Below are 27,386 nucleotides of genomic sequence, written 5' to 3'. Positions count from 1 at the left end.
TTGTATTTTGCTCAAACTTAAATGTCGCACGATAACTTACAACTGTTCAAATAACAAATAACTGTTACTTATTTAAAAAATCGAATGAAAATACTACATTGTACAAAGAATATTATGGTTTTATTACAAATGTATAAATTGTCTTGTATGAGTTGTCATCTGTATCCGCAGGTTTTCCTGACAATCGTAATTCTCCAGATTCGCCTGTGTGAACTGTAACTTTCCATTTCTCTTTGCTATCTTGGAGGATTTTTTTCTTATTTACTAGAATGCTTTCAAAAGCTGGAGAGGTAAACTCAAAGCAAATTTCAGAATTTGCCGGCAGTTCTCTAACTAATGGTTGAATTAGCTGACACTTATAATTTATAGTACTTAAGTAGGTAATTGGAAACTTTGATTTCACGTTCGATTCTGCAATGTTTAGTATGAGTACTGTATATGCCAAAGTGTAGGACTGGTCGACTTTGCTAAACAGTTGAAGTTTATAATACCCCGTATTTAATAACCGTAACTTTATATTGATGGAGGAGTCATTTTTCTCTACAATCAGGTAATCCTTTTGGTCGACATTTTCGGCATCGTGTAATTGAACTAGTACATCAGGTGTTGATATTGTCTTCAATAAGAGATCCAATTTTCCATTTTTACATTCATAGAACGGGTTGATACAGGACCTTTCAAATGCTCTATCAATGAAATCAGGCTTCGGGCCATAGTAACCAGTGTTGTTTGGAAAAGGTTTCCAGTTTGGTTCAACAGCAAAACAATCAATTATATACTTGGCTATTGAAATATTTGTATCGTTTATTGCTGCATGTAATGCGAGCGTATACTTTCCTTTTTGCGGAGGGCGTAAAGTGGTCTTACATGATTTGTTATTTTCACACACCATAATAGCCCCGGCATTGATCGCTGTACCTTTATCATCATTTAAATTATACCAGCAATTCTGGAATGGATAACCTGTTGTCTCAACTATTATTGTACATGGTGAATTGTTGACGATGATTGTTTCGTATGGATGAGATGTAAATTTGACGCCATATTCTCTGGCTTTTTTAAACGGTTTAAGTCTCCTTGAATATTCCTCTATTGAGATTGGAGTTTCAAGAAGCTGCCACTTCTTACTATCTTCAATATTGTTGTTCAAGTACGGAAAATGATCGTAAATAAAACTTTCAGGTGGAGTGAGAAAGAAAAAGTTACTGAAATTCTTTACAAATTTCTTTTCTTTAGTTACGTGACCTGCACCCCATGTAGTTTCTATGAATCGCCACACTCCATTCAGCTGAACAACGTTCCATGCATGATTGGTTTTCTGGTTATATGTTATAGTGTCGCCAGGTTTATGACTATATCCTTTTGAGTACCCGCTGATATTTTTACAAGTTATGCCTAGTGCTCTGAAATCCAAAGAACATAAAATGATAATATTTTTTGTACTGTTTATTTTTTTCTCTACTAGACTTGTGTTCATCATGTTTATATAGTTAGTGTTATGTTGAACACTTCCTTCGAAGATATCAAACAAAAATGTGTGTCCATAAGACACCATGCCTGCTTGCATTATCCCGTTAGATATATAATCATAAAGTGCAATTTATAATTAACAAGTGTGGTAAGTTACAAAGTAAAGTGACGGCAAATCCCGATAAATGACCTAAACGTTTACCTGATTAGAACTTCGAAGTATATGTTAACAGCCTAATTTACCCTATGATAAAAAGAGTTTTTTCATGATAGATATAGGTGTTACGCTTCAGCATAAAAATCTACATGAACTCAAAACTTTAACTTACACGAGACGGGTTGTTGGACGGAATTAAGAACGCACGCAACGCTGACTGTCCCATACGTTCGTACAGGTGGGTATACTAAAAGAGGTCAGTCTATTAACACGTATCAAATTTTTCAAATACGTTGACGCATACATATAACAAAGAAGACGTGGTATGATTGCCAATGAGACAACTCTTCAAAAGAAACCACGTTGACACGTATATACAAATTTATTAATCAACAAAATGTGTCCAAAAGATAGACACATAAGGAGATTTGTACTCACGACTTACTGGTTAAGCATTTTTATTATGTGCCTATAACAAATAAGAGGGAGGGAAAAAGAGGTGGGGTTAGAAGGTTCCTGATGCCGAAATCCCGAGGACCCAAAATTCGAAAAAAAAATATTCCATAATCCCGAAAGGATCAATCCCGCGATACCGACGTCCCGAAAAAGTTTCTGCAGTCTCAAATAAGACATTGTGGATTATGTTTTCGTTGTTGTTTGTTTTTGTTGGTTGTATGTTTTTTCAGCGGGATCGGGTCGATTTTGGTTATGGATGAGGTTTGCATCTCTTTACGGTATTAACTAGACTAGGTGATTTTGGTTTACTACCGTTGGTAAGTTTATGATATAGTAATCTCAGAAATAACTGCCGCTTAGTAAATTAAAATTATCCGGAACATAATGTGTTTATTTTCATATGCATGGATTGTCTAAAAGAGGAAAAGTTGTTTGGTATTGTTTTGTCGGTTATTCATATTAGGAGAAAATAATTGTTTACTATATCTGTTGAAAGAAGTTTCATGTTTTGATTTATGTTTGCAATGAAAAATGAACAGTAGGTCTCAACAACCTGCAAATTCTCGTAAGTCATTAACATTTTAGTACAATTTATTATCAATTTCAGTCGTTGTGGTATGTAGTTTCCTATGCAATGCAATACATTCTAGAAAATTAATACAAATGTTTATGTTCAATTGGTATATACAACCTCTCTAACTAAAGCTACTTACTGGCACAATGATTCAAACACGTTTGCATATCCTGAACAAACGCTGGTTTTACTCTTTAAAACATCACCACCCTTAGTGGCTAGAGATGACAAGGTCCCTCCGAAGTAGGCATCGGTGTCATACCTGGTAAATAGAAATATAAAGAAGTAACATGTTTACTCTTTAAAACATCAACACCCTTAGTGGCTACAGATGACAAGGTCCTTCCAAAGTAGGCATCAGTGTCATACCTGGTAAATAGAAATATAAAGAAGTAACATGTTTACTCTTTAAAACATCAGCACCCTTAGTGGCTAGAGATGACAGGGTCCCTCCGAAGTAGGCATCAGTGTCATACCTGGTAAATAGAAATATAAAGAAATAACATGTTTACTCTTTAAAACATCACCACCCTTAGTGGCTAGAGATGACAAGGTCCCTCCGAAGTAGGCATCGGTGTCATACCTGGTAAATAGAAATATAAAGAAGTAACATGTTTACTCTTTAAAACATCACCACCCTTAGTGGCTAGAGATGACAAGGTCCCTCCGAAGTAGGCATCGGTGTCATACCTGGTAAATAGAAATATAAAGAAGAAACATGTTTACTCTTTAAAACATCACCACCCTTAGTGGCTAGAGATGACAAGGTCCCTCCGAAGTAGGCATCAATGTCATACCTGGTAAATATAAATATAAAGAAGTAACATGGTTACTCTTTAAAACATCACCACCCTTAGTGGCTAGAGATGACAAGGTCCCTCCGAAGTAGGCATCAGTGGCATACCTAGTAAATAGAAATATAAAGTAATAACATGTTTACTCTTTAAAACATCACCACCCTTAGTGGCTAGAGATGACAAGGTCCCCCCAAAGAAGGCATCAGTGTCATACCTGGTAAATAGAAATATAAAGAAGTAACATGTTTACTCTTTAAAACATCACCACCCTTAGTGGCTAGAGATAACAAGGTCCCTCCGAAGTAGGCATCAGTGTCATACCTGGTAAATAGAAATATAAAGAAATAACATGTTTACTCTTTAAAACATCACCACCCTTAGTGGCTAGAGATGACAGGGTCCCTCCGAAGTAGGCATCAGTGTCATACCTGGTAAATAGAAATATAAAGAAGTAACATGGTTACTCTTTAAAACATCACCACCCTTAGTGGCTAGAGATGACAGGGTCCCTCCGAAGTAGGCATCAGTGTCATACCTGGTAAATAGAAATATAAAGAAATAACATGTTTACTCTTTAAAACATCACCACCCTTAGTGGCTAGAGATGACAAGGTCCCTCCGAAGTAGGCATCGGTGTCATACCTGGTAAATATAAATATAAAGAAGTAACATGGTTACTCTTTAAAACATCACCACCCTTAGTGGCTAGAGATGACAAGGTCCCTCCGAAGTAGGCATCAATGTCATACCTGGTAAATAGAAATATAAAGAAATAACATGGTTACTCTTTAAAACATCACCACCCTTAGTGGCTAGAGATGACAAGGTCCTTCCAAAGTAGGCATCAGTGTCATACCTGGTAAATAGAAATATAAAGAAGTAACATGTTTACTCTTTAAAACATCACCACCCTTAGTGGCTAGAGATGACAAGGTCCCCCAAAGTAGGCATCAGTGTCATACCTGGTAAATAGAAATATAAAGAAGTAACATGTTTACTCTTTAAAACATCACCCCCCTTAGTGGCTAGAGATGACAAGGTCCCCCAAAAGTAGGCATCGGTGTCATACCTGGTAAATAGAAATATAAAGAAGTAACATATTTACTCTTTAAAACATCAACACCCTTAGTGGCTAGAGATGACAAGGTCCCTCCGAAGTAGGCATCAGTGTCATACCTGGTAAATAGAAATATAAAGAAGTAACATGGTTACTCTTTAAAACATCACCACCCTTAGTGGCTAGAGATGACAGGGTCCCTCCGAAGTAGGCATCAGTGTCATACCTGGTAAATAGAAATATAAAGAAGTAACATGTTTACTCTTTAAAACATCACCACCCTTAGTGGCTAGAGATGACAAGGTCCCTCCGAAGTAGGCATCAATGTCATACCTGGTAAATATAAATATAAAGAAGTAACATGGTTACTCTTTAAAACATCACCACCCTTAGTGGCTAGAGATGACAAGGTCCCCCAAAGTAGGCATCAGTGTCATACCTGGTAAATAGAAATATAAAGAAGTAACATGTTTACTCTTTAAAACATCACCACCCTTAGTGGCTAGAGATGACAAGGTCCCTCCAAAGTAGGCATCGGTGTCATACCTGGTAAATATAAATATAAAGAAGTAACATGGTTACTCTTTAAAACATCACCACCCTTAGTGGCTAGAGATGACAAGGTCCCTCCGAAGTAGGCATCAGTGTCATACCTGGTAAATAGAAATATAAAGAAATAACATGTTTACTCTTTAAAACATCACCACCCTTAGTGGCTAGAGATGACAAGGTCCCCCAAAGTAGGCATCAGTGTCATACCTGGTAAATATAAATATAAAGAAGTAACATGGTTACTCTTTAAAACATCACCACCCTTAGTGGCTAGAGATGACAAGGTCCCTCCGAAGTAGGCATCAATGTCATACCTGGTAAATATAAATATAAAGAAGTAACATGGTTACTCTTTAAAACATCACCACCCCTTAGTGGCTAGAGATGACAAGGTCCCTCCGAAGTAGGCATCAGTGTCATACCTGGTAAATAGAAATATAAAGAAATAACATGTTTACTCTTTAAAACATCACCACCCTTAGTGGCTAGAGATGACAAGGTCCCTCCAAAGTAGGCATCGGTGTCATACCTGGTAAATATAAATATAAAGAAGTAACATGTTTACTCTTTAAAACATCACCACCCTTAGTGGCTAGAGATGACAAGGTCCCTCCGAAGTAGGCATCAATGTCATACCTGGTAAATATAAATATAAAGAAGTAACATGGTTACTCTTTAAAACATCACCACCCTTAGTGGCTAGAGATGACAAGGTCCCTCCGAAGTAGGCATCAGTGTCATACCTGGTAAATAGAAATATAAAGAAGTAACATGGTTACTCTTTAAAACATCACCACCCTTAGTGGCTAGAGATGACAAGGTCCCTCCGAAGTAGGCATCAGTGTCATACCTGGTAAATAGAAATATAAAGAAGTAACATGTTTACTCTTTAAAACATCACCACCCTTAGTGGCTAGAGATGACAAGGTCCCTCCGAAGTAGGCATCAATGTCATACCTGGTAAATATAAATATAAAGAAGTAACATGGTTACTCTTTAAAACATCACCACCCTTAGTGGCTAGAGATGACAAGGTCCCCCAAAGTAGGCATCAGTGTCATACCTGGTAAATAGAAATATAAAGAAGTAACATGTTTACTCTTTAAAACATCACCACCCTTAGTGGCTAGAGATGACAAGGTCCCTCCAAAGTAGGCATCGGTGTCATACCTGGTAAATATAAATATAAAGAAGTAACATGGTTACTCTTTAAAACATCACCACCCTTAGTGGCTAGAGATGACAAGGTCCCTCCGAAGTAGGCATCAGTGTCATACCTGGTAAATAGAAATATAAAGAAGTAACATGTTTACTCTTTAAAACATCACCACCCTTAGTGGCTAGAGATGACAAGGTCCTTCCAAAGTAGGCATCGGTGTCGTACCTGGTAAATAGAAATATAAAGAAGTAACATGTTTACTCTTTAAAACATCACAACCCTTAGTGGCTAGAGATGACAAGGTCCCTCCAAAGTAGGCATCGGTGTCGTACCTGGTAAATAGAAATATAAAGAAGTAACATGTTTACTCTTTAAAACATCACCACCCTTAGTGGCTAGAGATGACAAGGTCCCTCCGAAGTAGGCATCAGTGTCATACCTGGTAAATAGAAATATAAAGAAATTACGTATTTACTTTTTCATACCAAAAAAAAAACATTATAATCAAGTTTTTTTCATGAAACATATCAGTGTTATTTTTAGATATCTCAGTGGCTTTTGCACAACATTTTGCAATCTATGAACACCTCATATCAAAATAATAGGTTACTTTGCACTTTCGTCACCAGGGGTTAAATTCATAAAACTTTTCTCAGTGCTCGATTGGTTGATTTTGGAGTATGAGTACAAAAAACTGACTCCAAAGTTATATGACTTCAAGGCTGAAGCGATCCCTGTCGTTACATTTGGTCAAGCTTACTCCGAAACAGTGATGACGTCATGCTTCGCTTCTTTGTGTAGAGCAGAGAAAGGTTATATTATATATACCAAACGATAACGCTGTATGGAATTAGATGGTCTCTTTCTGTTTGGCGTATGTGATTCGATAATTTGTTGGTTTTTTTTTCTCTCTCTTGGTTTGCGTACTGTGTATTCATTTATTTTCGTGCTACCGGTTTTCTTGATATATTGATATGAAACATATATTTTTTTCCGAGGGTTTATAGACACTGTTAGCTGACAATAAAGGATAGGCAGACATAATTAATTTTGATTACAAATTATTGAAATAGTAGAACATCTGCGGCTCTTTCAAAAAGAATACGTTAAAATGTGGAATATAATTGATAGTCTATGTTATGGGTTTTGAAAGTAACATTTATGTTTCTAATAAGTTTGTCACCCGTTTAATTTGCTTGATTCTTTTCATAGCTACAAATATATTATTACAAAGCCGAAAATTGGAATTTCATTTTACCAGAATAAATCTTGACTGAAAAAAAATGTAATGCAAAAAAGTAATGACGTATCGACCATAACAAATCCATTGTTTACTCTTTAAAACATCACCACCCTTAGTGGCTAGAGATGACAAGGTCCCTCCAAAGTAGGCATCGGTGTCATACCTGGTAAATATAAATATAAAGAAGTAACATGGTTACTCTTTAAAACATCACCACCCTTAGTGGCTAGAGATGACAAGGTCCCTCCGAAGTAGGCATCAGTGTCATACCTGGTAAATAGAAATATAAAGAAATAACATGTTTACTCTTTAAAACATCACCACCCTTAGTGGCTAGAGATGACAAGGTCCCCCAAAGTAGGCATCAGTGTCATACCTGGTAAATATAAATATAAAGAAGTTACATGGTTACTCTTTAAAACATCACCACCCTTAGTGGCTAGAGATGACAAGGTCCCTCCGAAGTAGGCATCAATGTCATACCTGGTAAATATAAATATAAAGAAGTAACATGGTTACTCTTTAAAACATCACCACCCCTTAGTGGCTAGAGATGACAAGGTCCCTCCGAAGTAGGCATCAGTGTCATACCTGGTAAATAGAAATATAAAGAAATAACATGTTTACTCTTTAAAACATCACCACCCTTAGTGGCTAGAGATGACAAGGTCCCTCCAAAGTAGGCATCGGTGTCATACCTGGTAAATATAAATATAAAGAAGTAACATGTTTACTCTTTAAAACATCACCCCCCTTAGTGGCTAGAGATGACAAGGTCCCCCAAAAGTAGGCATCGGTGTCATACCTGGTAAATAGAAATATAAAGAAGTAACATATTTACTCTTTAAAACATCAACACCCTTAGTGGCTAGAGATGACAAGGTCCCTCCGAAGTAGGCATCAGTGTCATACCTGGTAAATAGAAATATAAAGAAGTAACATGGTTACTCTTTAAAACATCACCACCCTTAGTGGCTAGAGATGACAAGGTCCCTCCGAAGTAGGCATCAGTGTCATACCTGGTAAATAGAAATATAAAGAAGTAACATGTTTACTCTTTAAAACATCACCACCCTTAGTGGCTAGAGATGACAAGGTCCCTCCGAAGTAGGCATCGGTGTCGTACCTGGTAAATAGAAATATAAAGAAATAACATGGTTACTCTTTAAAACATCACCACCCTTAGTGGCTAGAGATGACAAGGTCCTTCCAAAGTAGGCATCAGTGTCATACCTGGTAAATAGAAATATAAAGAAATAACATGGTTACTCTTTAAAACATCACCACCCTTAGTGGCTAGAGATGACAAGGTCCCGCCAAAGTAGGCATCGGTGTCGTACCTGGTAAATAGAAATATAAAGAAGTAACATGTTTACTCTTTAAAACATCACCACCCTTAGTGGCTAGAGATGACAAGGTCCCGCCAAAGTAGGCATCAGTGTCATACCTGGTAAATAGAAATATAAAGAAGTAACATGTTTACTCTTTAAAACATCACCACCCTTAGTGGCTAGAGATGACAAGGTCCTTCCAAAGTAGGCATCGGTGTCGTACCTGGTAAATAGAAATATAAAGAAGTAACATGTTTACTCTTTAAAACATCACAACCCTTAGTGGCTAGAGATGACAAGGTCCCTCCAAAGTAGGCATCGGTGTCGTACCTGGTAAATAGAAATATAAAGAAGTAACATGTTTACTCTTTAAAACATCACCACCCTTAGTGGCTAGAGATGACAAGGTCCCTCCGAAGTAGGCATCAGTGTCATACCTGGTAAATAGAAATATAAAGAAATTACGTATTTACTTTTTCATACCAAAAAAAAATCATTATAATCAAGTTTTTTTCATGAAACATATCAGTGTTATTTTTAGATATCTCAGTGGCTTTTGCACAACATTTTGCAATCTATGAACACCTCATATCAAAATAATAGGTTACTTTGCACTTTCGTCACCAGGGGTTAAATTCATAAAACTTTTCTCAGTGCTCGATTGGTTGATTTTGGAGTATGAGTACAAAAAACTGACTCCAAAGTTATATGACTTCAAGGCTGAAGCGATCCCTGTCGTTACATTTGGTCAAGCTTACTCCGAAACAGTGATGACGTCATGCTTCGCTTCTTTGTGTAGAGCAGAGAAAGGTTATATTATATATACCAAACGATAACGCTGTATGGAATTAGATGGTCTCTTTCTGTTTGGCGTATGTGATTCGATAATTTGTTGGGTTTTTTTTCTCTCTCTTGGTTTGCGTACTGTGTATTCATTTATTTTCGTGCTACCGGTTTTCTTGATATATTGATATGAAACATATATTTTTTTCCGAGGGTTTATAGACACTGTTAGCTGACAATAAAGGATAGGCAGACATAATTAATTTTGATTACAAATTATTGAAATAGTAGAACATCTGCGGCTCTTTCAAAAAGAATACGTTAAAATGTGGAATATAATTGATAGTCTATGTTATGGGTTTTGAAAGTAACATTTATGTTTCTAATAAGTTTGTCACCCGTTTAATTTGCTTGATTCTTTTCATAGCTACAAATATATTATTACAAAGCCGAAAATTGGAATTTCATTTTACCAGAATAAATCTTGACTGAAAAAAAATGTAATGCAAAAAAGTAATGACGTATCGACCATAACAAATCCATTGTTTTAAAAGCACCAAAGTTGAAGATAATGTCGTCTTTCCTGGTGCCTTTCTAGAAAAGAATTATGAAAAACTATATGTACCTTATGTTTTCACAAACCCACACATAAAGCGCTCGTACAACTTCTGTATCATCCTTTGCTGGTTTGGCAAGATATTTGGCTAATGTTTCTATCGACTCTTCGGCAGATCTTGGTGCCTGTAAGCAAAGTAATTAACAAACGCTCAAATGAAGTATTTCAAATGTTTTATCATAACTGAATACCATATGCCAAGATCTAAATACTGAGTGTGGATATAGATTGATTTTAGGAACAAATAAACACTACGTGTGGTGTTCAAGTCTCAATACGTGCGGAGTTTTGGCATAACCTCTACGGCTTTTTACCATGTGATCTGGTACTTTTGCATGAAAATGTCTTGTACAAAATTAATAATAAACTTGGTTCTTAATCCATCCGTACATTCCGAGTTACTTAGTATATAAATAATCAAGTCCACTTTCATTCAAAATCGACTGCACTGTTGTAGCATGGTTTCGTATGATCTCGTGAAAAACGACAGTCCCATGCATATATCTGTGATGGTATTATTTCCGAGTGCATATTTACAATACGGTACCAACGCTTAATCATCTTACAATGATTTTCGATAGAGACTGGAATCTATGCCATTTCACCTGTCATTCCCGGTATCGGTGTAAACTTTCCGACTCGTATATAGCCCTATTTTGTAGTTTTTATAGTCCGTCATACAAGTACGTTTTAAACCGATTCAATTATACATCAAACAACGTTTTGAGAGGGTATGATCTTCATCGGAACTCCAGGATCGGGTGTATTTTAAGGCTCGGGATTTCGGGATTGATCATTTTGGGATCCGGGAATTCTTTTTTCGAATTTCGGGATATCGGAATTTAAATTTCTTTTAATTCTGGACAACGGGATTTCGTGTTTTTAAATCCGGGATTTCGGGATCAGGACCCCTCCGACCCCCTTCTTTTGATAAAAGTAAAAAAAAAAAAAAAAAAAAGAAATCACAAAATTATCATAAAAAATGTATTTCATCTTACTGATTTCAAATATGTATTTTCTATTACCCCTTAGCTATGCTAAATTACAAGGAAAGGGTAAATGATATACATACAGTGTAGATATAGGAAGATGTGGTATGAGTGCCAATGAGACAAACCTCCATCCAAATAACAATTTATAAAAATGACCATTATAGGTCAAGGTATTGCCTTCAATACGGAGCCTTGGTTCACACCTAACAGCAAGCTATAAATGGCCTCAAAAATTAGTAATGTAAAACCATTCAAACGGGAAAACCAACGGTCTAATCTATATATATAAAACCGAGTACATATGGGGTAATTGGATGCAGTGTTCTGGCTCACTTCAAGTACTGTACTACTTCATATTATTATTAAGAAAAAAGGAAATTTGCTTTATATACGTGAATGGCTACGATTTACCATAAAACACATGTAAATGGACTTCCTTTAAACTGAAATTATTTATCTTATCAAAATCTTCACAAATACTGCTATTGAAATATTTTCTTCTCTTACTCTTCTCATAAGATATGTTTTTTTCTGCATGTCGTGACCTTATCACGATACCTCTTGCTAGTACTTCAAACACAGCATACCACAAGTGCAAGGGGAAAACCTCGATGGAAGACAGGACAAACAAACGAAAACGATACATATAATATAAACTGATTCTGAAAGTAAATATTAAGACGCCAAATAATTTAACAACTGTTAAGACAAAGTCTACTGTGGAAATGAGAATGTCAGTGTCATTTGTTTCCATCGAAAAAGTTAGTTCTTGGAGCTGCTAAAGGAGTATGGCCACGAAGTGCCAATATTGGCCCTGTGAAATTACCAAAAAATAAATATAAACAAGATGGATATATTGTAGTTAAAACATATTTACCGTTGTTTGTTATTTTGTAAAAAAAAAATATTTTCATGACGTCACTAATGTGACGTAACACCGGAACGCTCAAAACATCGAAATTTTCGAAGAATTTCACACTTCTTGGTTCAATTCCGCATTGGCCACAGGCCTCGACCAAAGTAATTCTAATCTCATTTTAATTGTTTGACACTTTGAAATCGTTTGCAAAAATTTTTAGCGTGGTCGAGGCCTGTGGCCAAGTCGAAAAATAAACTTTTGCAAACAAGCAAATCCGGATTCGACACTGTTATTTCCGAGGTACGGTAGATTTTTTGGCGAACTAACTAATGAATGTACCACGAACTTATATTAAAATAGAAACAATTTATATAGTCCATCTTCTTTTTATATTATTTTTAATAAATTCTATCATTTTTCTGGGGTTTTTGTGTGTGTGTGTTTTGGAATTACATTGCGCATGTTTGTTGCACTTACCTAAAGAAATATGGATAACGCAGTTTTGCCGGACGGTGACATGATCGGCATTTTTGCTTTCTCTGACATATACTGCAGACTATTATGTGAATCTTTTCTTGCAACTGAAGTATGGAGATTACGTATTGAGGTAAGTTAAAATTAATTTACAGATTTAAATAACAAATAAAAATTGGAATAAAAAGTTCCGTAGTCTAGCTTCGTCAACTGCCAACGGAGATTTTTTTCCCGCAGTTACATTTTTTTCTATTGAAACACAGGACAAAGTTGAGGAAAATAAAATGACAAGTAGATGAAAAATTGATTAAGAGTTCACTTTCAACGTTATTTTAACACTTAAAAAAGATTTTGAAATGTTATGTCAAGTTAAGATTGGTCTGCTTTGTTATAAAAAAAAATGGGGCAGCTTTTAATTAAGGCCGAATTAATTCTACGAAAACCGTCTTAAAAATAACTTTTTAACTAGGCTAGAGCAGTAATATTATTATCTTTACTCATTACTGATGTTAAAAACAAAATAAACAAAAGCAGACGACTAGCTTCAGTACAGACTTAAATTTATGTACCACTTGTTTTCATCCATTGGCATGGACGACGACGTGGTGTAATGGTTAGAGTGTTACGCTTTAGACTAGCATGATATTCTTAGCAGGGGTTCGCGGCCCTCTGGTGCATAAAGTTTTTTTTCTTCTTTTTTTCCCTTTTTTTTTTATATAATATCATTAAACCTAATGCATTACTTTCATTCCTGTGATTGTTTGAATGATTCCACTGATATTTTTTTTTTAATTATTTTCTAGTCTTACTGATTGATTGATAACATTTTTTTGAAACGTTTCTATTTGTCATTTGATTTTATTTAAAGAAGAAATTGTTATCCAACAAATTATTCTTATATAGAACTTGCCTTTCTGATGTGTAATAAAAATTAAGCAAGTTAAGATACCTGCATATTCAGTCCAACATAAATGATTAAATATGATGATCTATAAATACTGTTTGTAGTCTGACTACTAGATAAGATAAGATAAGATAAGATATTTTATTTTCCAATTATGGGCCCCAAAGGGCATAAACATTACAACATCAATAATTTTTTTTTCATAATACAATACAAACAATGAGAAAAAAAAAAAAAAGTTAAACGAGAACTATTTAAGTTCTTAAAAAATACGTAGATAAAGAATCTATAGTATGTTTTTTTTTAATACTAATGCATTTTATTGCAAGTGTGGTTGATATAGATAACAAACAAGTAGCCCAAAAAGAAAAAAAGAAAAATAGATATCCACATATGTATAGTACACAAAAAGTTGGATCAATTAAATATATAATAATTAGCCAAAAAGAAAGTAGAAATTAAACATGTCCATGACTCATCCTGTGTCAGCAGCAAATAGGAAAGCATTATGGTTTCCTAAAGGCAGCTGACACCAGGGGGCGATACCTTATGGGCCATAGGCATGTAAAATGTGTGTAAATGTCTCTTTCCTACCTGTATCAAAAGCAAACAAGGAAGCATCATAGGTAACTTGAATGCTGTTGATACCAGGGGACGATGCCTCAAGGATATAAGAGAACATTTGAATAAATAATATATCTTAACAATTTTTTTAATTTTTTTAATCGGCTAGTATGTTTGTGATATTCAGATGAATATAATTTTCTATGTCCAATCAAATGTATATACACACATAGATCTCCTTTAACTAATCTTCACTAAGGAAGATGTTTGTATATAAAATTACATATTGTTTTAAGTAACTCAACATTTTCTACACTAAATAACCAGATAATTTTGCTTTGACTGTTCATATGATTAAAATAAGAATTATATTGTGCAATACTAGCTAACATACAATTTCTATCATCCTCAAATTTGTTACAATCAAATAGAAAATGAGCCTCATCTTCGACAGTATTGGAAGAACATTTATTACATATTCTGTTAATTCGGGGAATACCCTGATATCTACCTAATTCTATTTGTAATCTATGAGAAGATACACGTAATTTAGTAAAACTTCTTCTAAGTTCAAAATTCTTGATCAATGTTAGATATTTTTCAAAACCAAAATTTGTTTTATATAAAAGGTAGGTTTTCAGTTTACTGTCTGAAAATTTATCTATTTGTTTTTTCCAACAGCTAATAAACAATATTGATAGCTTGGTTTGTATATATTTCTTAAATTTGTATAAGGATTCACAAAATGGAGCATTTATGGCATTTGTATAGTCAATACCAAGTATTTTAAAAACAACATTTATTGAACCATACCATGATGTTATATTCATGTGATGTAGTGTCTTTGATTGTGTATATGCCTCTTTTAATAGAGGAAAATTATCACCTAAATTCTCTAATCTATACCAGTACAATAACATTCCTTTTATAATATTAAAATATATTGGAAATCTTCCAAGTTCAGATAACACTGCAGCATTTGTTGTTTTCTTGTGTACCCCAAGTATAAATTTACAAAATTTTATATGAAGTTTCTCACAGGGTAAACCTGAATATAATTTTTCAAAAGATATATCTTCCTTCTTACATTTAGAGGAAAGAGAATTAAACATCCCCCATATTTCGCTACCATATAATAAAATAGGTTTTACAGTGTGGTCAAAAACATGAATACTTGTTTTTACATCAGGATTAAGTGATAAAAGATCTTTCCTTAATTTGAAATGAGCTTTCAGGGATTTTTTGTATAGTTCATTTTGAGCATAACTGAATGAACCAGATGAGCTAGTGTTGGTGACTTAGGATTCGGAACTGAATTATTTTATTACACATTGTATGTTCAAGCTTCATTCCTGAATACATATGTTTATACACAATAATAAAAATTAGATAAATTATACAATTGTTGCTCTGTTTTATATTGTTGGGTTGCTGTTCATTATCACATGTATCAAATCTTCTGTTCTAAACTGCAATCGTGGTTCGCGTACTAAGATTCATTTCTGTATTTCACTTCAGAATGCCTGGAAGCGGTCCAAAGAATTACCCGTGCGTTCTATGCAATAAAAGGACTAAACCACACGAAAGAAGAGCAATCAATAAATCCGTAGCAAAGTATTTGAAGAAGAATTTTTTGATAACACATAAGCAGGAAGACAAAATATGCAATACGTGTAGGCACACATACTATGTTAAGGAAACCAGACAATCCTCTGTTGAACAGCATATATTATCTGACGATGAAGATTATGTTCCACCAGCAAAACGTAGATCTACTGTTTTATCCAGTCCACCATCAGTATCTCTTTCAATACCTTCTACATCAAAAAGCCAGTCATACTGTTTCATATGCAAAAAGCCTGGACCAAAGCTAATTGTTGTTCCATCACAAGCAAGATTTTCTGCATTTCTTAAAAAAGAGGTTATAATTCCTGCAGGATGTCGCTGTTGTCCGGGACATTTGACGGAATACAATTTTACAGAAGATGCAATAAGTAAAATAAACTGTACAAATGATAATGTCATCCTTAACAGATCTACAATTATGGATCTTTTGAAGAAGTTACGATATACAGCCTTACAAAATGAACAATCAAGAATTGACTTTGACACAGATAAAGTGTTATCTGACTCTGACTTTATCAATTTAACCGGCATAAATAAGGACAACTTTAATGATCTTTATTCCTACATCAAAAATATAGTAAGAAATACACCTACACGAAGCACAAGAACTTCTCTTGGAATTTTCCTTTTTAAATTAAAATCTGGAATTTCAAATAAAGTACTATCTACCATTTTCAACATATCAAGATCAAGTTTACGCCGAGCCATTTCATGTGTCAGACAAGCTTTAGTTCTGAAAATTTGGGTTTTAAACACGTCAGCCATGATGATGTTGTTTATCTGCACACACGACCACTAGCTCAGACTTTATTTGGGGATGGAACAAACACACAGGCTATCTTAGTGCTTGATGGAACCTATATGTATTTTCAGAAGAGCGGAAATTTTCATTTTCAAAGACGGTCATATAGTTTACACAAGGGACGACCTCTTGTTAAACCAATGGTAGTTGTTACTACTACAGGATACTTCGTGACTGTTCTTGGACCATACATGGCCGACTGCAAAAATAATGATGCGGCAATCCTCAAACATATGTTTAACACAAATGTAGAAGATATCAAAGAATGGGTACAAGAAAATTATATATTTGTAGTTGATAGAGGGTTCAGGGACTCATTGGAGCTGCTTGATGATTTAGGGATAAAGGCACAGATGCCAAGCTTTTTAACGAAAGGCCAAAAACAGATGACAACAGATGAAGCCAATGCAAGCAGATTAGTTACTAAGGTTTGTACACCTACAGCAAACATACTGTATTATCACTCTCAAAACAAATTTTGAAACTGTGTCACTTTATATAGTATCATGTTAAAATATTTTCATCGCTACACAGAAAATGCTCTTATTCAAACCAATCACACCCAACTCACATATGCACATAGTTACTGCTAAGACTATTACTATTGTGCCACTAATAAAAAAAATGAATTATAGGACTGCGAATTCCCCCCTATGACTAGTTTGTTTGCACATAAATATCAATTAAACAAACCAATAACGAAAAAACTTGAGGTAGCACACCTTCCATAAACGTTTTATATTCTGCATACGTGACGGTATTGCTGTTACTGTTTGCAAAAATGACAATATATATAACATAATTGACATTGACAAACATAGTTTTAATTGCAAACAATTATAAATTGCAGACTTGATGTTTAGAGCTATTTTTCTAATGCGTGTAGTTCAGAGGTTTGGTTAGATTGCTTGCTTTTATCGTATAAATGTTTAGTCAAGCAACCATTAACAATAAATAAACTAAAGCCCTACCTATGTATTTATTAAATTGTAAAACTTTATTACAATGTTTGGGCAAACAGTTATACAAAGCAAGCCAACCAAACCTTTGATCTACATGCTTTAGGAAAATAGCCCTAAATTACTATCTCATTTTAGGTCCGTTGGGTAGTAGAATCTTCTAATGCAAGAATCAAGAGATGGAAGTATCTGAGCCATGTTTTACCAAATAAACAAGTTCCATATATCGGAGATTATGTTTGCATTGTATGTGGAATATCAAATAAATATTTACCGCCGTTGTCTCCAGGTAAACATTCTCACTAAGATAGCTCGTATTGGTAACTGTGATAAGTATATGTATATCATCAAATCATAAAAAGTGATCGACCCGAATTTGTGATATTTTAAAGACACATTTTTGTCACTAGAAATTTGCACTGTGAGAGCTGTCATTTTCCACTCAGTTAAAAAAATGTATTTGTAAGAAAACGTAAGGAGAAAACAAACTTTCTCTGAAAAGTATTATTCACCCTTCCCTTACTATTCATTAGAAAGCAAATAAACCAAACAAGCAATCTAAACAAAATTTATAAGACAAATGATAAATAATACCACATGATAATGCATGTATAAAGCAACAATTTTTATTGTTCTTTTACATATAGACATAGGAAGATGTGGCATGAGTGCCAATGAGACAACTCTCCATATTGCGACTAAGAGTTGGTAATTTTTGTGTCATTTGGTTAAATTAAAAATAGTTGTATTGGAAATCACAACACACTTTTTTTTATATTTGATTAAAAAATTGTGAAACTATTAACTTGTATTGTAATTGATATTTTCTTGTTTAAAAAGGATGTGACAATGAAGATGCATTGGCTGCAAAAATGTTGTATCTGTCGAAAAGAGTAAATATACTGAAACAGAGGGTAGAAGACGAAAATTTGGAGAGACGTAAGACAATTTGGAAAGAGCCAGATAATCATACTTTAGACGATTTTCCACTTCTTGATGAAGAAGATCTGAGAAACATAACGTGCGGTGTATATCAACTAAAACTTAGCACTAGCTACATTCAGGAACACTTGGAGGGCAATTGTCAAATTCTTATACATAAAGAGGATGAACATTTGATACGTGTGAAACTTCAGAGCCGTCATGTTTCTTCTAAAACCTACATTTTGTGGATAGAATACACATCTGCTGAAATTACCGCATGGTACTGTAAATGCAGAGCAGGAGCACGTGTTGTGGGAGTGTGTGCGCATATTGCATCAATACTCTGGTATCTTGGTTATGCAAGGCACAATCAGGATATATCTTATGGAGTCCAGAATTGGGGAGCATATTTAGAAGATGCAGCATCTATTCCACAAGCTGTAGACGAAAGTGATAGTGAGGAGAGTGTCGTTGAAGAATAGAATACTGTATCAATCCTTGTTAGGTCTCTGTCTCCTTGACTTTATCTTAGTATTCCACTTGCTAATGTATTTGAACATGGTGAACTCTATTTAAATATATTGTAATGTTGTTGTTTTTTTCAATTAAGCAAACTTTTAAAAAAGTTATGAAGTATTTCATTGATGAATATAACCTATTCATCAGACATTTCATACAACATTAAAGAAAACAAAATATAGACACAATAATAGATTTTATCTACCGATAGTAGTAATTTACAGTTTTTAATAATAAATAACTTTAATTGACACCGCTTACATTTATACTTTAATATCATTTATTTCATTTCATTCAACTCTATAGTTAACAAGTATATCCGTAAATGAACTTATCCGCTTTTGACAACTAAGATGGAGCATTTCGTCAATTCTTTTTGTATAGCCTTTTTTAAAAACATTTACTAGATAAAAAAAAAAACATTTGGGAAAATATGAAACGTATCCACTGAACAATTGAAATATATTCTTATTAATTTTAGAGTTGTACATTGTACATATATTCACGCGCTTAAGGTACAATTAGAGACAGTAAAACTATAAATTATAAATATTGTGTGTGTCAGTGGCCGTTGGTGTATACAGAGCAGTGTTGAATGAAATTGCCGTTCATACGTATTTTTATTCTAAAAGCTGAATTGAGAGTAGGCATGTAAATCCTTCAGAACGAGCGTGGTGCTTATGCGTGCACGTGTGGTACATTTGTATAGTATGTGCTATATGATTATATCATATGGAATTATATGTATTGTCTATATGAATTGTTTTCATTCTTAATTTTTTTCCAGGAAATAAAATGTTTTGAGTTTCATCGAAATCACGGGTTTTATATTCATATTAATGTAAAAGATGACATGGCATGATTTCCAATGAGACAACAATCGTTAAACATTTTTAAAGATGTTTAATCGGCTGTACTCCACTCGCCAAGATAGTTTACAGTTTTCAATGAATGTGCCTTCTGCCAAATATAAGACTAATATGCTATAATGTGTTTGGAAACTATATATAACTTTGAATTTAATCTATGCTATAGAATTTTGATAGTCTGCAATTTCTTTTTCGTGAATATCAAAGACGAAAACGAGTTTTCGGTGCAATTGTACTTAATGTAACTGGAGCATTGTTTGCCACTTTAATCTCCGGCTTTTAGTAAGTTTCTGTTTATATATATAAAGAACGAACTATGTGTATGAGATTCAAGAAATACTTTGCAAAATAATACATGTGGTAAAATGATTATTAGTATAAGAACGTCAAGAAAAACAATTTTGACGTTACGCACAAATTATTAAAATTGGATTTCACCGTGGTCTTTTCTGACGCTCAGGAAAATTATACAGACAGAGTTACAAGTCTGGTGGTTATCAATTTATAAACTACCCTAGTAAGGGATCATTCTGCCTTAATTTCGTGAATTTCTAAGACAGGGCCATTTTTGACCCTTCTTGGCCCTACTCCTTTTCTGTCAGAAAGCAAGCATATCAAAATGCAATCTAAAGATTTGCTTTAAAGTTTAAAGAGCTATAGAGATTTAAATGTAAAGCACAGGAGAAAGCATCCGTCTAAAACGAATGCATTTTCAAAACCCGTGTTTGTTACATTTAGCAAGACCGCTAATATCTTACAAAACTGTTGTATTTTTCTGAGTATCAATAATTGGTCATCCTACAGATTGTTTAAGACGATACCAAGATTTGTCATTACCATTACACTCTTTTTTTAGATTTTACAAATAATATGGTTGCCAAAACCTGCTTAGATATTTTAAGTAGAAGACATACCTTTTTATATTCTTAATAAAATCTTGAAATCTTAAATGAAATTATTTTAATACTCACATTTAACTAGTTTTTTTATAGAAATTGTTTTACAGTCGTAATAATTATGCTTTATAGAATGGTACTTGTATTTTATATTTGTGTATGTATTTTCTGATTTATATTGTGTAAATACTAGATGTATATACTGTAAATGTATTACAAGTAGTGAGACTTTAATAAAAATATTGAATCTGGATCTTTAATACACAATGTTCGGGTCACGACACCAATCAGTAGATCGCCGCTAGCTAATTAACATGTTTTAACATGACTGTCACTAATTGCTTTGTTCAATTTGTTAAAAGGCGTGACATGTTAACTTAAGATTGGACAATTCAAATCAATTATTGAAAAAAAAGATTTTCATTGATTTTATCCCTTGTGTGTGATCTGTCGAAAAAACACAAGAATCTGTATCATGTACGAAACAACCAAATACCAATAAATATTCGAGCATGCAGAACAATGTTCGTGGGGTTAAATTTTCGAATTTCTATAAATATGCAGCAACCGTGTTCAAAAGCGGCAATAACTGAAAACGCGCGAACATACCGATATACGCTATATAACTTTTTCACAATAAAATAAGCTTTTCTTTTTTTAATCTAGTAAGCATTTGAATAATCGATCGTGTCACGCTAAATGTGCAAAGCAACCCAACAACAACCCTGTTCCAACTCCAAAACGGGTCGAAAAGGACTAATTATTTATAAACACGTTTAAATAAACACAATTCTAGGAGATATTTCTACAACAGATAGAAACATTTCTGTATGTTGATCAATTATAAATTAACTTAAAGTATAATTTCTTGCTCTGTTACGTCTAATGCACATATTTTGATTGGTCCGTATATCAAATGCTGGTAAAACAAAACAAAGAACCCCAATGAAAACGTCTAGATAGAATGGAGTTACTTTGATGAATGGGATTAACTATCGATGGCCAACTTGTTCTTTCTTCTCTTTTTAAAAGGGGATGGGGGCAAAATTAATTTCCACCCGCTGGTACAATGTATTATATAATGGTTATAAATACCTGTCTGGCATGTTCATCTATATCTTTGAATTCGTCAAAGTCAAGTTTGAAATTATCAGATTTTGCTGAGGGTTTTTCTTTATCATTGCACGTGGTTTGTTTGTGTGGTATTGTTTGGTAATTGTTTGTCGTCTTCAGTGGTGATGCCTGTACACTCTGAGATCTGTCGACAGCTTCTGTGGGATTGTTATCTACTCCATTTTTCTGGTGTGAAACCTGCTCTTGGGTTTTAACTTCTTCGATCGAGTTTCCCGTACCAGATGACGATGATGAACTACAACCCATGGCTTCAGCTTAAATCTCCAGAACCTGTGAAACATTTATGGCACGCAAGTCATAAGAAGAACACTATATGATTGAACCGGACCCAATAGTTGAGAATAAAACACTTCTATTTGCACTTTTTATAAACCCCAATAGTAAAATAATATTTTGTGAATATTTTAATGCGTCAATTTTAAGTCATGTGTTTTGTTTTTTTTAGACTTAGCTGAGACTAGTACTATAACACATGTGTTATAGTATGTGTTATAGTAGTCTCAGGTCTTAGCTAGAATATTGGCATGACCTAATACGCGAATAAATGTGAAATAAAGTCGACATACCTGAGTTACATGTATAAAAAAAGAGACTCAATCACTGGTAATTACAACAAAGTCCACTAAGTTCAAATGAAAATTCGCTCTATCTAAAATTGACCTTTCAATATTGTGTTATATTTTTTTTAGTGCAAATCCTTATCAATTAATTGAAATTAGACAACAAACTACTTATTTTAATGTTTGTATGTTCAATAATTGATTATAGTACAGGTGTGTTCACGTTTCTACAGCATTTAATAGTTTTGTATACAGGTAAATAATTCACAATAACAATACAATAATAATTTATTAACGTCTCATCATCAATAATTATAGATTATCGTTGATTATCTCAACGAGATTGATTTTCTCGCTTGAGCTGGAACAGCGAAAGTGAGAAATGCAATCGAGTTGAGATGACCAATGATAATCTTTTTATCGCTATTTTACCCATGACGACGTTGTTAATTTCAATGTCAATTTGAATTTCAATGTCAATTTCGTTAGAAACGCCACGTGGCTTCCTTAGTTTCTAGCGATAATTTGTCCATCTCAAGCGAGAAGCATGATATGAAAATTATCACAAAAAAAGATCAAAGGAAAAATGCACAAAATAGCGATAATACAATATACATTCCACATTGTAAAAGTAAACCTAATTTTTTTTATGTTGATGCCATTCTAAAAAGAATTATCAAAGTACATTGTAACTAGTATTTATACATTTTCAAAATGTTAATTTAAAGCTTTTAAAACCGACAGAACAACAGTAAAACAAAACATACACATAAATCAAATATGTAAAACAATAGTTTATACCAGTATATATAAACATGCAACACAACAGTTCCATAAGCATCTTACAAGTTAAACACACGCTGATAGTGTACAGGCATTGCAACTAAAATAGAGAGGTTTACTCTGTACATGTAGCTTAGAGTTTGAGGGACAAACTCAACAACAGATCATATTACTGCTATAAATACAATATAACAAACTGAGTTGTTTATCTATTTATTACAATACTTATTTATTCTATTAAAACGTTTCCGTCGTACTAGTTTAAAAGTCGATAGTCAACTGACCTACCAACTTAACATATAGCTATATGTTTCATTTAGAATATAAAGATTTAATCAAACACAATACAGTCTATGTAAAGAGCGCAAATCGATCGATGGATCGAGAGAGAGAGAGAGAGAGAGAGAGAGAGAGAGAGAGAGAGAGAGAGAGAGAGAGAGAGAGAGAGAGAGAGAGAGAGAGAGAGAGAGAGAGAGAGAGAGAGAGAGAGAGAAGTTTCTTATGTGGAGTAGCGATATTTTTTGTCGTTAACGAGATGCATTATGGAAAAATATCAGATGAATCTTGACATTTATAGGAATAAAATAAAGTTCAACTGAAAATACTCGTTTATTCTGTTTAAAACATAGAAGCATTCGACATGACAAACGTATATACATCATGGTAGGTATTTGAACATATGTTGTCTTAGATTTATACAGTCAAGTAAATATGCATTTGCAATAAAGGCTATTTATTTGTAATCTTGTCGTGTACAAAATGCAAATGGTTAGGCCATTTTACTTAATTAATCGCATTCTACTTCATAATCACACTTAATATGGTGCTATATTTTCTCTTTAAAGTGAGACATTTTTTCCTGATAGAATAGCGATATGCTTTTATTATGAAAACACTTTTCTTATGCGATATTTTCCTTAAAAAAACGCGATTCTTTTTTCATATGAAACAACATATGATAGTATGACGCAATTCATTTTAAAAAGATAGAACCACAAGTTAATCCTGATCAGTTCGATGGTACAATATGCTAATTTCATTTGTTTGTAAAGATGAGATATATGTTTATAATAAACCAAGTATACGCTTATAAAGAAGTTGACACGATGTTCCATATTCCCTAGGTGTCGATCAATTTTGGGATATTCATTAATAATACCATCCTTCGCTGAAAAAAATATATGCCTATCTTTCATGTTTATATGCATTTTTTATAGTTAAAATGTTAAAATTAAAATGAAAAAACTTTATCCAGAAGTCTCTGCAACATAGTCAAAGTAAATGAAACATGGCTGAAGTTGCCAAATAATCTTCTGCAATAGTGCTGAAGTCAAATTGATGTAAAATTCATTTTTTTTTTGGTTAGATTTTCAATGACTTATTTTCACGATTTATTTGTTGAGACCATGCGTAAACATCCTAATATGCATTTTGCTGCAAAGATAGAAGTAAGATGTTCAACATAAGTTGCCTTTCAAACAGCATACACTTTAAGGAGCATGTAATTCCGCAGTTGCGGTTTGTGGCTAGGAATCGTATTTGTTTTCCGTTTAATATTTTGTACATACATCAGATTGATTGTGTGATTATTGCATGCTTTAACGTAGATTGATGGTATACCGCCATCTTGGACTGTACAATCACAGTACAAAATCGGTCTAGTTATTTGACCAAATCAACAAATTTGGAATCAGATTTGCAATTTTATGGTTAGACTGTTTATTTATATAAAGAAAACTTGTTAATTTATTGTATTATCCAAAATATTTTAACAAATATCAACCTTTTTGGTTTTTAAAATCATTTTTTGCAAAGGTGCCATTTAAGGAGAGATAACTCTTTTAGTACAAAATTTATACTAGGCTAATAGGGACCAAGCCATGATGTTGTTATTGAGAGAGCGAAGAAGAAGGATTCGAAAAACATTTAGACGGCGTAGGTCCTTTTGGCTTCGTTCTTGGTAAGCAACGGAGAGGAGACACCAGTTTGGTCATTATGATCAGTAGATGAACGAGTTAAGAATTAAGAATGAACCTTCCTTCTTCAATTTTTTAAGAATGCCCCCAGTGATGTTCGATGAACTTCTTTTTGGTTTTTAAAATCATTTTTTGCAAAGGTGCCATTTAAGGAGAGATAACTCTTTTAGTACAAAATTTATACTAGGCTAATAGGGATTTTTTTTATTTTTACTTGTGGCAAGAAAACAAGTTCGATGACACCATGTTTTCTTTTTATTTTCTTAAAGCATATTACGAAAACTATCTTCTCCCAATTTATTTCAAAATTCTATCTCACAGAACTTTTGTTATGCACACTTATGTGTTTTTCCATGAACTAACCAAATTAAGGCAATTTTCAACGACTCATAGATTGAAAAATAGCACGGTGACCCATTATACTTTTTATTATATTTTTGAAAAAAACATAGAAAAATCTTCATTTTAGCAAATTATAAGAAAATTCTGTCTCAAAAAACATTTACTTATGATCTACCTTAAGTGAATTTGCAAACATTCAGGACTGGTACACATGTACATACATCCTGTCGTTCATTTCTGGTTTTAATTGCTCAATTTAATTGTTACATCGGGATGTTTTCTAACTTGCTATACGATAGAGGATATCGGTATGTGTTTTTCTCATTGTCAAAGGCCTGAAAATGGCATATATTGCTAACTGATAATGTCTTGGAGGCACTCATATCACATCTCATTTTTTTTTTATTAATGATATTAAGAATGTGAGAAAAGGGTGATATAGGATTAAAGATACCAAGGACGCATATTCTATTATGATTCAGGATTATCATACATGTATTGATAATTGCCGTGTTCAGCAATGGGAGAGATATCGATTCCACCACTGCAACAAGTGTGATAAGATATTTCTCCACTCGAGACAGTTAATTTTAAATATTTAAAACGCAAGACTTATACCCCAGTCCCACTAGGCAACAATTGCATTACGATCTGTGTAAAAAATGCAAATTTTGACGAGCGTAGTGCGATCGTGTAGATCGCAGTGAGGTCGTAATACGGTCGTGGTAAGGTCTTGGAGATTATGATGAGCGTAGCTAACTTTGAACATGTTCAAAACAAGCGTGGTGCGGTCGTGGCGAAATAATGTCGTAGCAGAAGCGTAGTGAGAGCGCAGTAAGGTTGTGATAAGATCGCAAAGGTCACTGTACCATCGTAGCGAGAGCGTGATTATATTCGAGGAGACTACGCTACGATCCCACAGCGACGTTAAATTACGACCTCTCTACGATCATCACATACTTACCGAGACCCAACTACGCTCCCACTACGACCATACCACGTTTACACCACGCTGTTCAAGACAATAGTCCGATTCAAGCACGCTCATGCCGTCCTCATCACCCTCTTCTTACGACCTGCCTACGTTCGTACTACGACTATTTCGAGTTCTTTTCATGTTCATTGTCATTGTCACATAAATATATGAATTAAAGCTCTCCAATTTTTGTTTGAAACATTTTCAATTGAACTATGGAAACGCAAGACCATGTACATGTAGTAATGCTTCTTCAATCAATAACTCAGATACAAAATCCTAACGACCAAGCCATGATGTTGTTATTGAGAGAGCGAAGAAGAAGGATTCGAAAAACATTTAGACGGCGTAGGTCCTTTTGGCTTCGTTCTTGGTAAGCAACGGAGAGGAGACACCAGTTTGGTCATTATGATCAGTAGATGAACGAGTTAAGAATTAAGAATGAACCTTCCTTCTTCAATTTTTTAAGAATGCCCCCAGTGATGTTCGATGAACTTCTTAACCGAGTTGGTCCAAAAGTTAAGAAGACGGATGGGCTATTTAGAAGAGCCCTATCATCTCACTCTGTATATTCTTTGTCACTATCGCCGGATTTTGTTTTTTTCAACGTCCGTATCTAGTTCTCATACTGGAATACCAAGTTTTCAGCACCAAGACGGACTTGCCTAGTTCTTCTGCTTTTTCTAGCCATATCTTTTCTTTCTTGCCAATATCCTTATACGTTGTCATCTTCTTATTGTATAAAATTGAACGCGCCTCAATCATCCAATCTACCGTGTTTTGTTCATCCTCTAAGGTCAGATATGTGTGCAATTTGTCCCTTTTCTCCAACTGATCGGCCATGCCTGACACATCTGCGTCATTCCCACTTTCGTCCATTGAAACATCTTCATTTGTTTTTGATGGACCAGCAACAGCACTAGGTTGTAATGTAGTTTTGTTTGGGTGGTTCGACACCTCTACGGGATCAGGGTTAGTATCAGAGGCCCCTCTGTCTCTACCTCTACCTTTACCTTTTCCGCCACTCCTACG

General features: G+C 34.1%; 1 protein-coding gene across 1 annotated transcript; it reads right to left on the bottom strand.

Moving 5' to 3' along the window:
- Positions 1–98: 98 nt before the first annotated feature.
- Positions 99–22,060, bottom strand: LOC134688081 (kyphoscoliosis peptidase-like). The gene is made up of 4 exons (XM_063548549.1): positions 21,679–22,060; positions 10,205–10,320; positions 2,797–2,919; positions 99–1,403 (listed from the first exon to the last, which is right to left on the bottom strand). The coding sequence occupies exons 1-4, from the start codon at positions 21,961–21,963 to the stop codon at positions 113–115; spliced, it is 1,815 nt and encodes a 604-aa protein (XP_063404619.1). The 5' UTR covers positions 21,964–22,060; the 3' UTR covers positions 99–112.
- Positions 22,061–27,386: the final 5,326 nt, after the last annotated feature.

Source organism: Mytilus trossulus, chromosome 10 (genome assembly GCF_036588685.1).
Source record: "Mytilus trossulus isolate FHL-02 chromosome 10, PNRI_Mtr1.1.1.hap1, whole genome shotgun sequence".
Taxonomy (NCBI): domain Eukaryota; kingdom Metazoa; phylum Mollusca; class Bivalvia; order Mytilida; family Mytilidae; genus Mytilus; species Mytilus trossulus.
This window is presented reverse-complemented; position numbering and strand designations above follow the sequence as displayed.

Coding starts and splice junctions, on each gene's coding strand:
- LOC134688081 (XM_063548549.1), bottom strand. CDS start 21,963: ATGGGTTGTAGTTCATCATCGTCATCTGGTACGGGAAACTCGATCGAA. Junction 10,321..21,678: donor TAGATGAACATGCCAGACAG/GTATTTATAACC, acceptor CTTTGCTTACAG/GCACCAAGATCTGCCGAAGA. Junction 1,404..2,796: donor GTGTTTGAATCATTGTGCCA/GTAAGTAGCTTT, acceptor TTTGGATTTCAG/AGCACTAGGCATAACTTGTA.